Genomic DNA, 14053 nt, shown 5'->3' with positions numbered 1-14053 from the left:
TCGTGCTGCTGAAATGCCAGAGCGAAATGTCACCGGCGCTCTGCCTTTTTCCACTCTCGCCGTTTCTGTTTCGCAGAGAGACTCCGCTGCTGCTCCAACCCCCTGGGCTTGGGTGGCTCCTGCTGCGGCGAGCGCCTCGCCTGAGTCACCCGCGGGCTCGGAAAAGGGCCGCCTGTCTTCCGCACCCTGAGAGCTGGCAGGCTGCTCGAAAAGCACCCGCTGCATCCCAGAGCCAGCCCAGCACCCGCCAGCCCAGCGTGGTCCCAGCACCTCCCAGCAGAGGAGCCCGGCTGGCACGGTGCTCGGCGCCGAGTGCCACCTCCGGGTCACCGGAGTGTGGACATGACCTGAGTTTTCGGGCTGGATTTTTTTGATGCTGGGCAGCTGCAAGCAGGGCAGGGTCTCCACTCCTGGAGGTTTCCAAGCAGAAGCAGGGCGTGCATCTGCGGAGCTCCCCGAGGAGATAAGCACTGCGGAGCTGCCGGTCACCAGGGGGCTGCAGAGCAGCAAAAGCAGCCCTGGGGCTTGGGTACGGTGAGCTTGGGCAGATCAAAGGCATCAAAAAGCTCCAAAGAAAGATTTTGTTAAAAAAAAAAAAAAAAAAAAAAAGAAAGAAAGGAAAAAAAGAGGGTGCTGCGTGGGAGGGAAGGTCAGCGTGGAACGTTTTGCCGAGGATTTACAGATTGCGCCGCTTTTGCCTCCCGCGTTTGCCTCAAAACCTCAACCCCCTCTGAAGTCTGCCTGATGTGAAGATGGGGGAAATTCTTCTGACTTGGCTTTTGGGTTTGCTTTCTAAACACCTGAAAATGAAAAAGGCCTTTTCACATGGCCCGGCGTGACAGCAGGTGCTTCTCCCACCCCCCCAATTTTTTTTTTTTTGTGGTAGTGAAAAAAGAAAGTGAAACCAGTGAAGGAAAATCAGACTCTCTTGTTCCAGCTGAGCCCGAGATGAGCCCTGGTGAGGCACCACCCAACACACCTGCCCCAGGGACGGATGAAAACCCCAGGACACCCCTCTGGGGACAGCCCCAGAGAGGGGCAGCCCCTCGTGCCACCGCGGGGACCTTTCCCAAATCCAGACTGAGCATCACGGGTCCAGGAGCCTGGAGAGGAGGGATAATAAATCCATCCTGCTGAGGAACCGGCCTTTTTGGCGTGCTGTAATTTCCCCCAGGGAAGCCCAAATTTCCCAGCAGCTTCCCCAGGCCGGGCAGCACTCGTCCTGTGGCACAGAGGCAATAAGCGAGCTCCCGTCATAAATTAGTGTTATTTAGAAATAACTGGGCGCAATCAGTCTATCCAGACAAGATTAAAAAAAAATAATAATAAAATTAATCTCCTCTAATGAAAGAGACGTTTGTGCGTGTGGATACAGAGAGAGGCATCAGTGCACACACACTTCTGTAGGTGGATAAATAAAGGTGTGGGGGGGCTCAGCTGGGGCACCTATTCCTCACATTTTGCCTCAGAAGCCCCCAAAACCACTGAGGGATGCTCTGAGGATGCTGCTGCCGCCTGTCCACGGAGTGTGCCCACGTGGGACGTGCCGAGGGGCACCGGGCAGGGGCAGCCTGGTGCTGCCCGTCCCGTGTCACCCTGCTGCGTGCCACTGTCCCCCAGCTGCAGCTCGGTCCTCGGGGGGTGGGCAGCACAGGGGAGCTGCTCCTCGTCCTCCTCTTTGCTGGCCGGCAGCTTGACGGAGCTGAGCGGCACCCAGCACCCTGCCCCGCTCTCCTGCGGCTCCCCGGGGCTGAAGCTGATGGTTTGCAGGGAGGGACGAAGGCTGACAGCCGCTGCTGGAGCTGGCCACGGGCACTGGGAATAAAGCTGGAGGCGCAGGGGGAGCCACGTCTCGGATGTCCCATAGTCCCCATCTCTCGTGCTGCTGTCAGTGGAAGGCATCGCAGCATCCCCATCACACTCCTCCTCCTCTTCCTCCTCCTCCTCCTCTTCCTCCTCCAGCCGCAGCGAAGCCCAGGTGCCCAGCGCCTGCCCGGGCTGGCTGTGGGTGCAGGACGTGTCCCAGCCCTCGGGACGGGACATCCCAAACCCATTGGGGCAGTAACCACTCGGCTCCTGGGGACGCCTCGCCCTGGGCTGCGGTGGGGCTCCAGGCGCTGGCAGCTCCTCGCCGGCCGGCAGCAGCAGGGCGAGCGCGTCCTCCCGCGGCACGAGGGTGGGCACCCCGCTGTTCCTGTCCAGAGGGGCCTGGGGGGAAGCAAGCAGCAAAAGAAGTCGGTCCCGGCTTGCCAAAATCCCGACCCCCGAGCAGAAGCCAGCTGCTGAAATCCAGGGGGAGCAGCTGGCCACCGCCTCTGCACGAGGTACGGGGGGCTTCGTAGCCTGGCAGGTCAGTTGTGTGCCCGGAGGTGCCACCCACAGTCCTGGGAAATGGGATTAAAGAGGGGAAATAGGATCTGGGGAGATGGGCTGCCCCGGTGAGTGTTTCCATGGGGCTTTTCCTGTAGGAAATGGAGATTTATGGCTCCGTTCTGCTGGCTGAGAATACCCGGGTGAGCCCAGCAGCACTGCAGCCCCAGAAAAAATTCTGGGGCTGCAGAAAAATTTCAGAAATTTGCAGAAAATTGCAAAAAATTTCAGAAAATTGCAGAAATTGCAAAGACATCCCGAGGACAGCACCCTGGCTCTTCTCTTCCCCTCTTCGAGCTGGTGCAGCCGGGCACCCACCCCCAGGGACCCCAAGGGCCGGAGGGCTCCTGCTCCCAGCCTGCTCAGGACCCTGCTGCAGCGTGACCCGCCAGCATCTCCTCCCATGCAGCAAGGCTTGGGAGCACTGGGACGCCCGGAGGGGCGGAGGGAAGGAGGTGCTGGGATCCCCGTGGCCCTCACTCACCAGCGTTTTCGGGAGGCGCATCTCCGAGGGCCTGGGGAAGACGTACAGATGGAGCAGGCAGAGCCCGGCCACGCTCAGCAGCAGGAAGGTGGCGTTCAGCGCGGCGAGGAGGACCCAGGGGAAGCCTGCTGGGACGGTCCCCACGGGTTGAGGGGTGGAGGGAGCTCCCACGCCAGGCAGCATCCCCCCGAAACGGGTCCGGCCCCGAGCAGATCAGCCCAGGGTGTGCGACCCGCGTGCCCGCGACGCAGGCGGGCTGTGAGGGGGACGCAGTGAGCTCTCACCTGCAGGAGCTGCCGGGGTCACCAGGCATTGCTCAGCCTCCCGGCTGCGCTCGGGGGTCGTGCCCACGGCCACCGTGCGGACGCAGTACCGCGTGCTCTGCTTCAGGTGCCTGAAGGTGCAGGGTGCTCCCCTCCCGCTCCGCCTGCAGGGCACCTGCAAGCAGAGGGGACGCGTGGCCGAGGCACCGAGCGTCGTTGCCTGTGCAACAGACCCCCCCCCCTCCCCGTGTTTCCATCCCCAAATTGTTCGTTTTTCAGTACGCCTGCGAGCCAGAAGAGGAAAGGGGGTCCCCTTCCAGCATCAGGCTGCGAGCCCTGATTTTGGGGGGCGTGCAAACCATCAGCCCCCTCGTATCTGCCACCACCCCTGCGCAATGGGGTGCGGGCTCCAGAGCATCCCCGTTGCACCAGGGAAGCTTCTGCATGCCCCGTGCCCTTCTTGCCCATGTCCCCCCCCCGTGTCCCCCCCCTGCCACGCACTTGCTGGGTGAGCACCTCCCCGTCGTAGAGGTGCAGCCAGTACCACAGCTTGAGCAGCACTTTGTTGACCGGTTTGTAGGAGCCCTTCTTGCTCCGGAACGGAGTGAGCGGCACGCTGACGTTGACGCTGAGGCTGTGGCCCTGGAACAGCCAGGACAACGTGGGGGGGCCCACAATGGCTGTAGGGAGAGAAAAAAAAAAAAAAACAAGGAGGAAGCAGAACAAGCCTTCAAAATATCTCGTTTCTCTAGAATTGTCTCTCTAGAAATTGTGCTGTTCTGATCCTCCTGCCCTCACCAGCCTGCTGCGACAAAACTGCCCCCAGCCAGCGCCTCCTGCACCCCCGGCTGGGATGAACAAGGGATGCTTTTGGATGTGAAGGGACATCCCATCCCCTTTGCTTCCCCATCTCAAAGCCTTCTCCAAAAACCCACATTCCTGATGGCCTGGGGTGTCCCACCGAGGGTCTTCATCTCAACTGCGTCTCCTCCTCCATCCCCTCTCTCTACACCGAGCCCTTCTCCTTGCCCCCCCCTCCCCGTTCCTCTGCCCGGGCACTTTTCCCACCTCTCCAAGGACCTCTCTGCCCATCAGCCCCCCCAGGAGGAGCAGGGATGTGGTTGAAGGGGCTCCCTGGTCCTTACTGTCTCTGTATGGCTGCAGCTCGTTGGAATAGACCCACGGGGACAGCTGGCCGCCCTCGGCGGCTCTCACTCTCGCCCAGTAGATATCGTAGATCTCGCCGAAATACAGCTGGCACACCCAGGACGAGCCCGTGTGGTTCCCCCAGGAGGCGTCTGCCCTGGTCCACTTGGAGGTTCTGCCCACGGAGAAAATGCAGGGAGAAGGTGCCAGAAGGAAAAACCCTCCCCTGGCCAGCAAACGTCCAAGCGAGAGGGGCTGGAGAGCAAGATCCAGGCGCGGGCTGCGCTAAGGGCATCACCAGCAGGTCGAGGCAGGGGGCTGATGTGCAGGAGCGAGCCCAGCAGAGGTCCGAAAAGACCACCTGGGAAGGCTCAGCCTCAAAAGGAGCGAGGAGATAAGGTCTTTGGGGCAAGGAGACCTTATCAACGCGGGCAGGCACCCGGTGGAGCGACGCTGCTGGAGCTGGGAGCCTCTTGGTGCTGCCCAGCGAAAGGACAGGAGGCGAGGGGCAGGGATTGAAATACAAAACTCCTTGTTTGAGCACGGGGAAATAACGACCAGCAAACAACCCCAAGCCAAGGAACTGTTTCTAACTGCTGGGGTGCCGAGCCCGTGCAGACCACCTACCGCCGCTTCCACTCCACCTGGTACGCGGCCTCGCCAGGGGTGCGCGGGTCCTGCTCCCACTGCAGCTGCACGTGGAAGTTTTGGGCCTCCAGCCTCACGTCCTGGGGTGGGAACGGCACGCCTGGAGGGAGCAGGGGGGAAGTGAGGCTCTGTCACCCCTCTTTGCATATCCCAGCATATCCCGTCCTCCTTGGCCACGTCGCGGGGGTCCCCCTGCTTTGACCGAGCACCCCCTGCACCCAACCTCCCTGTGGGTGTGTTTTGTTGCTCAAAGAGCTGTCCCCGTGGTTTTTCCCAGCCCTGAGGCCACTTCGTGGTGCCACTGCTCGGTGCAGGACTCACCCTGGAGCAGGGTGCAGCCAGCCAGGGACAGCAGCAGGCTCAGCGCCGGGCTCATCCCTCAGCCATCTGCTCTACATCGCCGTGCCGCATCCCGCCGTGTGCTCGAGCACTTTGGCCACCCGTGGCCACGCCGGGCAGCCAGGACCTGGGATTATAAAAAACAGGAGTTGTTTTTTCCACTCCCTCAAAGCTGCTGCAAGCACACCTCGCCCACAGAGGCTGCACGCATCGTGGCACGGGGTGCCACCTCCGCAGCCTGCTGGGGACCCTGCACTGTCCCCACTGCCCCCCCACGCCGGGGGCTGTGGTGGCCAGGGGGTGCACGGGGACAGCTCGCCACCCCTTGCCCCACCGTGCTGCGGCCACCTCCTGCTGCAGCTGCCTTGGTCTGCTCACGCAGCACGCCCGGGTGCTCGGGGGAAGCCCACAGAAGGCAAGCACTGGCGCTGCCAGGATCTGGGTGTGTTTGGGACAGCACTCAGACCGGCACGACCGGTGGCACCGGTGCTGTGACCCCAGGGACGAGATGAGGAGGATGCCATGCATGCCTGCACCCTGGCTGGGCAAAACAAGGCGCCCCCAGCCATCAGAAAGCTCCAAAACCCACCCAGCAGAGCAGCATTTATGCCCAGCAGCGCTTGCTCCTGTTTTTTTCAGCCGTCCCACGTGGAGGTAGCTCCCCGCAGCCCTCTTCCCCCAGCTTCCCCCATCGCCACACGGGTTCTCCCTACCTTCAGCCGTGCAGCTGCCCATTTGCGCCCTGCTGTGGTGGGAATGCCTGGCAGCAAACAGCTTTGGAGTCCAAGCTCAGGTCTAGTCCGGCTCCAAAACCCCCCGTTAGCCTTTGAGATGCTCTGAGCTCCCACTGGAAGGATCTCCAGACGTTTGCCCACCGTTTTGGCCACCTGCTCGCAGGGGACAAGCCACCGGTTGCGTCCTCCGTGCCCGACCCAGCTGCACTTGGAAGCTGACAGAGACGTTCCAGGGCACAACACGTGATGTTGCTTTGGTGGTTCGTGGGTGTTTTTTTTTACCCCTGGGTCAGGTTTCTTCTCTCTTCCTTCCTCCTTGACTCGGTTACCTTGCTGCAGGCCCCACCAGGCTCTCAGCTGGCTCAGCAGTGCCCTCTGCAAGCTGTTCCCCAAATCGGCGCCTCCCTGGGTTTTAAGCCTTCGGGCATCACCCAGTGCAGATGCTGCTGGTTGGCACCCACAGGACACCCTCCAAACAGCAGGACCCCAGGGAGCAGGAGGACGAGCACCAGGCTGATGCTCTGCCCAAGGACCACACTGTGCAACCCCTGCAAAGCAAGCAGCAGCTGCAGCCTGAGGTGGGCTCCTTGGGGACAAGGCTGTCACCGACACCACACCAGCAGGGCTGCAGGGACAAGGACACGCAGGCACCGGGCAGACAAACTCTTTAATGTTATCCTCACTGAGAACACGTCGCACTTATTGCCCCATAGCCCCCCCCCGGCCCAAATTTCTGCCCGTGTCACTCATGGGGGACGGCAAGGCAGCGGGCACCTCGGAGGGCAGGAGCACGGGACGCCGATCAGGCTGGGTGATGCCAAGAAGCTGCGGGCAGGAGACGCGTCAGCCATCCCAGCACGCAGAGAGCTGCAGCCCAAAAGCTCTTCAGTGCTGTCAAAGGCTCACGAGAGCAAACGCTCGTCCCTTCTGTGCGCAGCCACCGCCAGCATCACCGCCAGCATCACCTCCTGCGTTGCTTGCCGGCTCTGGGGGGGACGCCCCGCAGCACATCACGGAGGCTGCGGGGACCAGGACGCCTCTGGGGAGCCCACGAGCGGCCCAAGCCATGGGTAGGGAGAGGCCAAGGAGAATGAAGACAGTTCTGCAGCACCCGTGCCCTATCCAGCCTCCTCTCCCTCGCCTTCACGCAGCGTCTTCAAAGCAGCAGGCGCTACGGAGGGACGGGCACCCCCCTGCCCAGGAGGACACGGGCTGGACGCGGGCAGGATGCTCCAAGCACGGAGGCAGAAGGCAGTGGCAGGACATCAGCGCCCGCCGCCGCCTTTCCCAGCGTGGCCACCTCTGTCCCTGCCTCCTGGAGGCCGGGCTAAGCTTTGCCAGGCAGCACCCATCCTCCAAAGGCCTCCTCCAGGTAGCGGGCCACTGCCAGCGTCAGGTGGTCGTTGTAGGAGGCAGCCACCAGCTGGATGCCCAGCGGCAAGCCCTCGCTGCTCAAACCCAGCGGGCACTGCGTGACGGGCAAGCCCAGGACGTTGAAGATGGCTGGAAGAGAGAAGATCACATCAGAGCTCTCCCCCAGCTGACTTGGAGGCCGATTATCTCGCCCGGATCAGGTCCGCCAAGCTAGGTGACCACCAGGCAGAGCACAAAGGGACAGCACCGGCCAGAGGCTGCCAGCATCACAGGGATGACCCACAAGCGATGCCACCCTTGCTGTGAGGTGCCAAGATCTGCTCCAGGCACCATCCCTACACTGCTCCGAAGCCAGGCAGCATCGCACCATGGAGATGGTAACAAGGAGCTCAAGATGCAGGCGAGCCCCACGGGGAGCTCCAAGCTGCACCCCAAGACGTGCAGCAGCTCTGGGGCGGCTGCTGAAGCACGCTGCCAGCTGTACCACGTCGAGCACAGCCCTCTGGGGCAGGCTGCACGAAGGCCAAGCGATGATGTGGCGTTCTGAACCCTCTGGTAAGCCTGCTGTTAGCGCTGGAGGTCCCAGCGGGGGAGCTGCGGCTGCTCACCTGTGTAGGCGAAGTTGAAGGGCATGCAGAGCGGGGAGTGGTGCCGGGGAGCTACGGTGGGGTGGGAAGGGTAGAGGAGCACTCCGTCTGGCCCCAGCAAGGTCTCCATCTCAGCCTGCAGGCTCTTCCCCATGCTCACCAGCTTGGCGTTAGCGCCACGGTTGAGCTTCACCAGCTTCTCCGTCAGCCCCAGGGCTGCAGGGCAAGGACACAAAGAGGAGCACGGCGTTACAGCGGGGCCAACAGGACCGTGGGTTACAGCAGGCTCGGAGGCACGTTGTGAAGCCACACGCAGCGCTGTCCACCGCGTAGAGGTGGAGGAGACGCTCCCCAGATTTGGTGGGGGAACGTCTTTCAGCACGCCCACTGCTCCAAGGGTTGAGCAGAGCAACCTCGGCACTCATCAGGAGGCGATGCTAGCACTGCTAACGAGGGCTCCCCATTATCCCCCCCGTTACCTGCTGCCAAGCCAGCAGCACCTCCGCACAGCACGGGGCTTGCGCTTACCGATGGCTGGGAGGGTGTGAGAAGACATCCCCACCAGCCACTTCATCAGCTCCCACAGCGGCCACACCGGCTTCCCGTGATCCCCGAGCAGGTCCGTGAAGAGCTGCGCATCCTGCAAGCACACACACACACCCCTACTGCAGCAACAGCACGCCACGAGGCACGCGATTCCCATTCCTGTTCATGCAAAGGAGCACAGAAAACTTCTGGGCAGGTCTGGGAGCTCTGTAACTCTCCAGAGTTGGAGGATCAGAGGGCTGATCCTCCCCTCCTCCCGCAGAACGCCTGCCTTTGCCTGTGCCACCTCACCCACCTGCCCGTCGCTGTCCTTGGAAGACATCATAGCCGACCAGATCTGGAAGGAGTACTTCATCTTGTGGACGGACACGCGCTGCACCTGCACCCCCAGATCGCGTTCGAGGTACTCCACCACCTGGTGGGGACAGGGGGAAGGGTTTGATTCCGCCAGGACACAATATACTGCCGTAAACCCAAAACACCAAAAGCCCTGGATACCCCGGGACAGTCAAACACCAGCACAAGGCCGCCTGCAGCCACTCACATTTCCACCGTTTCCGCTGTAAAGAGGAACAAGAGAAGTATCTTCTCCCCCTTCCTTCCTACCTTCTTCTGGGCCTGCAGGATCTCCTTGTCCACAGGCGACACAAAAACGGACCCGCCGTCATGATCCATGCAGAGAAACCTGATTTTCTCCAGAGACACCTTTTCGTTCAGCTTCAGCCTGCAAAGGGAACGAGGCTGCTCGCAAATCCGTGCCTGGCTCCTTCCCTGCTCCGGAGCTGCTCACAGGCTTGGAAACATCCTCAGGACACCCTGCTCTTGGCCAGTGGGGGGAGGAAGGTCCCTCAAGACACACAGACACCCCAAAACTGCCCATTCCCTTGCTGGCCCCGTGCTCTGCTAGCTTTGCATGTTTATTGCTGCTCTAGCAGTCGGAAGAAACTTTGTCCCTCGAGGTGCACCCTGTCCCTCGAGGTGCACCCTGTAGGGACAGATCCTGCCTGAGGCTGAGGTCAGGACTGCAGCTTTGCACTGCAAGGGCCAAAGCAGAAATGAAAGCAGTAATGGAGCGCGTGGTCACGTGAAGCACCGTGAGCCTGCAGGGGCTGCAGCAAGCAGCAGGACCTGCCCTGCCTGCACCGTGCTGGTGCGTGCATACTAAACGCTGCTCGGGTGCGAGAGCAGCAACCCGGTGGCAGTAGGGATGGAAAACCAGTTCTGCAGCGGCAGGAAAAAGCAGGCGGAACACAGAAAAGGCCAGCTCCACCAGGGAAGCACCAAGAGCAACCTACTTGTGGACTCCGGGGCCAGCCATGACCCGCAGCATCGGCTCCAGGTCCTCGGCGTAGCGGCACATGGGCCCGGTGCAGAGGAAGCTGGTGCGTGCCCCCTGTGCGATGGGGAACTGCCCGTCGTTGGGGACCACTCCTGCAAGCAGGGAGAGGCGTCGCTCGCCACGAGCCACGTCCCCAGCACCACCAGTGCCAGATGGGGCGAGCCCTGAAGCACCACGGTCTCCCGCTGCAGCTCAGGGGTTGCAAGTCAAGGGTTTGCATTGCTGCCCCAAGAACTGGCAGCAGTGCCCTGGGCACCGCATTTCTGCTCCAGGAATTTGTGACGGTGCCCTGGAGATTGTGTTCCTGCTCCAGGCATTTGCAGAGGTACCCTGGGGATTGCACCGGTGCTCCAGGAATTTCCAGTGGTGTTCCTCAGAGCGTTTGCAGCCCCGGGGCAACGTGCACAAGGGGCAAAAGCAGCCGGCTGGCACAGCCAAGCACCCTTCCAGGCTGAAAACCACCCTTGACGCCACCTGAAAGCACCCTGTGTTCTTGCTGTCAGGGAAACACCCAAGCAGCATATACCGGTGCTGGGAAAACATCCCACGCTGGGGATGCAATACCTGTCACAAGACACCTCCTGCCTCCCATGCACTTGACGTCCTGCCATCAGATGGTTTCTCATTACGGCGCTCACGCCGTGGGCTTGCCCCGTGCAAGAATCTGCTTGTCGCTGCGCGGCAGCCCCACGGTGGCAAAACCCACTGGAGGCAACCAGCGGAGCTCCCTCCCACCGCCCTCCTCCTCCGTGCATTTCACCTGCAGAGCTTCACCTGTGGTGGGTTTATGGCCAAAGACGCCGTTGAAGAAAGCTGGCATCCGGATGCTGCCGCCGATGTCGGAGCCCACACCTATCACCGAGCAGGCGGCTGCAAGGACGCCACCCTCCCCGCCTGCACAGGAGAAAATAAAGCAAAAACGGTGGTCGATAGTACAGAACAAGCAGAAGCATCCCGTGGTAGGCACTTCCCTTTGTGTGCACGCAAAGTGGGAGCCACTTTTGCAATGTCTGGGAAAACAGGCCAAGCGGATTTTTGCTTGCTTAAATGCCACATCTGCATTGTTCTTTGTACCCATAACAAGATGAAGCAGTGCCAAGTGTAACACCTAGGAGGTGTGAAGACGCTGGGCCTACAAATCACCTCCTGTACCGCCCCGGACAATGCCTGCAAGCTCTGCAGGAACCCAGCAGCGAGTGAAAGCAGCGTTCAGCGGGAGCAATTTCCTTTGTGCATTTTGACCCCTTCCCCCCCGGAGCAGCGTGCTCACCTGAGCTGCCCCCCACGATCCTCTGCAGGTCGTAGGGGTTGTTGGTCCGGCCGTAGACCCTGTTGCTGGACTCGTACCACATGCACAGCTCGCTGCAGTTGGTCACCCCCAGCGGGATGGCGCCGGCTTGCTTCAGCCGTGACACCACGGTGGCATCGCAGGTGGCGATGACATCGCGGCGGTTCACCAGGCCAGAGGTGTTGGGCATCCCTGCGAGGGAAGGGTCAGCAAAGAGAAGGCAGATGGGGAGCAGGACACTGCTTCCCCCCCCGAGTCCCCTGCAGCGGCCACCCAACACCCAAGGCGCTGCGTGCAAGAGGCAGGGGAAGGGGGGAACCCACCGTGCAACGAGAAGGCCTCCTTGACGGTGATGGGCACCCCCAGGAAGGGGAACTTCTCCTCCAGGTAGTCATCGCCGGGACCTTCTGCCAGCAGCTTGTCCACCTGCCGGGCTTCCTGCAGAGCCTCCTCGAACCTGCACGGCACCCAGGGGAGAGGCAGCTCAGGTGCTGGGGATAAGGGATAAGGGATAAGGGATGAGATAAAGGGGATAAGGTAGCCCCCGCGCTACCTGTCCTTGACGACGGCGTTGATCAGCGGGTTCACCTCCTTGATCCTCTCGATGTAGGCTTCCACCACCTCCACGCACGTCACCTTGGGGAAGGGGGAGGAAGGCGCTGAGCGACGGGGCTGCCCCAAAACTCACCCTACACTCCCCCAACCCCCCCCCCAAAAAAAAAAAATCCCCGAACCCAGCACCCCTGGGTGCCCACCTCCCTCTGCCGGAGCCTCTTGGCCAGCTGCCGGGCTGGCAGCAGCAGCAGCGAGCGGCGCGGGGGGGGCACGGCGCGGGGCGGCGAGGGGGCGGCCAGCCCCAGCAGCGCCAGGCAGGCTCGGGACAGCAGCCGCAGCAGCAGCGCCAGGCAGCGCTCGGCGCGAGACAGCGCCATGGCCGCTCCCAGCGCCCCTAGTGCCCCTACTGCCCCTAGTGCACCTAGTGCTCCTAGTGCTCCTAGTGCCTCTAGTGCCCCTAGTGCGCATAGTGCGGCTGGGGGCGGGCGGGGAAGCGACGTAAGCAACGGCGCCGCCGCCCGGAGGAGGGCGCGTTTGCCGTGGTAACGGCGTAGGGTGCGCAGCCGGCGTAGTGCGCCGGGCTCGCAGCGCCGCGGCAAAATGGCCGCCGGGGAGCGGGGCGGTCCCGGGGAACGAGGCAGCGCTCTGAGGGCTCCCTCGGGGTCATCGCCTCCAGGGAGGGCGCTGCGGGAGCTGGTGGTGCGGGGAAGGAATAAATAAGTTGAGACGAAAGGGTTTTGGAGACCCCCGCCGCCCCCCGGACAAAAATGCTGACCCAAAATCCCGGCTTTTTGGCTGTTTTGAAGGTTTTTTTTTTTGTGCCTGTGAAGCCAGGCTGTTTGTGGGAGTCACTTGGGGTGTGCATGCTCCACGAGGATGCCAGAGCAACCTCTGCCCTGTGAAAACAAGCCTAGCATCAAAGCCAAGTCATCTCGATAGAGTTTTTTTTATATATATATATATACAGCTGTTATCAAAGAGATTGCTTTCCCTGTAAAAGGCGGGGGAGTCTCTTTGTCCCGCATGAAGATGGGACATTTTTTTGTCCCCTGGTGATTTTAATAACCCAATCTCTTTATTTTTTTTCCCCTGGTAGGTCTGCCCTGACCGCGCGCTGGCACGGGTCCCCCGCCGCGCTCCGTGTCCCCGTGTGTGCCTCCGGCAGCGCAGCAGCAGGGAACCACTCCGTGTGCCCTGACATTGCTGAAACACCCGCACAGGTGGCCTTATCTAGGTCCTCATGTAGTCTTTGCACTTTCCCCTGCAATATCTAAGCACCTACACGCCCTCAGATTACGACAGGGGCGGATTAGAAAGGTTTCCTCGTGTCTGCGTCTCTGTGTAATCGTGGTTTAGCAAAGCCCCAAAGTCACCTGCTTAGAAGAAACAGTAAGCCAGGACTTGTTAACACTTGGCCCGTGAAATCTGGCACCTTCGTGTTGCTGATGTGGAGCTAGCAATGAGAAGGCAACTTCGGAGCTTGGGGGAGCCTGGGTCAGCCCCACAGGCTTCTGCCAGAGCGAGAGCACTGACGTGCATCCATCCCCAGGAAGGAGACGGAGAGAATGCCCCTCCTAATCACCTTCCCAGTGCTGCTCTTGTCATTTTTCTGGCAAATTTGCCGTTCCCCCTCAAGTCCTAGCCAAATGTTGGCAGAGAGGGGTATGAGCAAAATCTCTTCTGCCTAAGGTCTCCGCTCCCTCTGCTGCTCTTCCTTAGGCAGCCCAGCTTTCGTGTTGTTTGCTGTGCAAAGTGTCTCCCTTCATCTTCGTCATCTTCAAGAACAGCTTTGAAATTCATACCCAGTCACTTGGCACCAGTGCCCCGCGTCCCCGCTAATCACGCTGTGTGCCAGTGCTGCCCCAGATCGCAGCTAGTGCTGCTTCTCACTAGGACGAGCTTTCTGGGAGCAAAGCCAAAAGAACAGCTACCATAATTCATGGTATCCCAGAGGAACTTCATTTCCATGAAAAATGGAAAGATGAGATAGAAGGTGCTGTAGAAATAAAGTACCAGGACGCCTACGATCAAAATTAAGACTGCTTTTCAATGGCCATAATCAACCCAACAAGCAAGCAACACCCCATAAGCCAGTTAATTCCAAGCTGATTAAAAAACAAGCAGCCGAGAGCAAGGAGGTTGGAAATAAGCAGTGAAGCTCACACATCCAAAGCTGTCCCCCAGCTAGGGAGAAGAAAAGCATGATTCAGGGTCTTGCATCCCTGGGACTTAGGCCTGTCATTATCACCAGACATTTCAGTATTAACAAAGGCTTAAAAAGACAAGAGCGATTGGCAAGAACATGTGGAAAGCTGGCGTGGTTCTGCTTGTTGCATGTATATATGTTGTAACACTAATTGGCCAAGAAACCATGCAGTAA

General features: G+C 60.6%; 2 protein-coding genes across 3 annotated transcripts; both read right to left on the bottom strand.

Moving 5' to 3' along the window:
• Nucleotides 1–664: 664 nt before the first annotated feature.
• Nucleotides 665–6402, bottom strand: LOC309883029 (uncharacterized protein). Of its 2 annotated transcripts, none has more exons than XM_082770674.1 (8): nt 5964–6402; nt 5233–5377; nt 4891–5011; nt 4263–4438; nt 3619–3797; nt 3139–3292; nt 2855–2982; nt 665–2208 (listed from the first exon to the last, which is right to left on the bottom strand). In XM_082770674.1, exons 2-8 carry the CDS (start codon nt 5285–5287, stop codon nt 1447–1449), a joined length of 1575 nt encoding a protein of 524 aa, XP_082626800.1. In that variant the 5' UTR covers nt 5288–5377; nt 5964–6402; the 3' UTR covers nt 665–1446. The 2 variants fall into 2 exon arrangements, with proteins under 2 accessions (XP_082626800.1, XP_082626801.1); XM_082770675.1 differs by having other exon boundaries at nt 2855–2979.
• Nucleotides 6403–6678: 276 nt separating this feature from the next.
• Nucleotides 6679–12129, bottom strand: FAAH2 (fatty acid amide hydrolase 2). The gene is made up of 11 exons (XM_082770673.1): nt 11874–12129; nt 11672–11754; nt 11442–11575; nt 11101–11310; nt 10605–10724; nt 9787–9922; nt 9098–9215; nt 8787–8906; nt 8474–8585; nt 7967–8161; nt 6679–7487 (listed from the first exon to the last, which is right to left on the bottom strand). The coding sequence occupies exons 1-11, from the start codon at nt 12048–12050 to the stop codon at nt 7312–7314; spliced, it is 1581 nt and encodes a 526-aa protein (XP_082626799.1). The 5' UTR covers nt 12051–12129; the 3' UTR covers nt 6679–7311.
• Between the last annotated feature and the right edge of the window lie 1924 nt (nt 12130–14053).

The sequence above is a fragment of the Aythya marila genome (genome assembly GCF_965140915.1).
Source record: "Aythya marila genome assembly, chromosome: 13".
NCBI classification, from domain to species: Eukaryota; Metazoa; Chordata; class Aves; order Anseriformes; family Anatidae; genus Aythya; species Aythya marila.
This window is presented reverse-complemented; position numbering and strand designations above follow the sequence as displayed.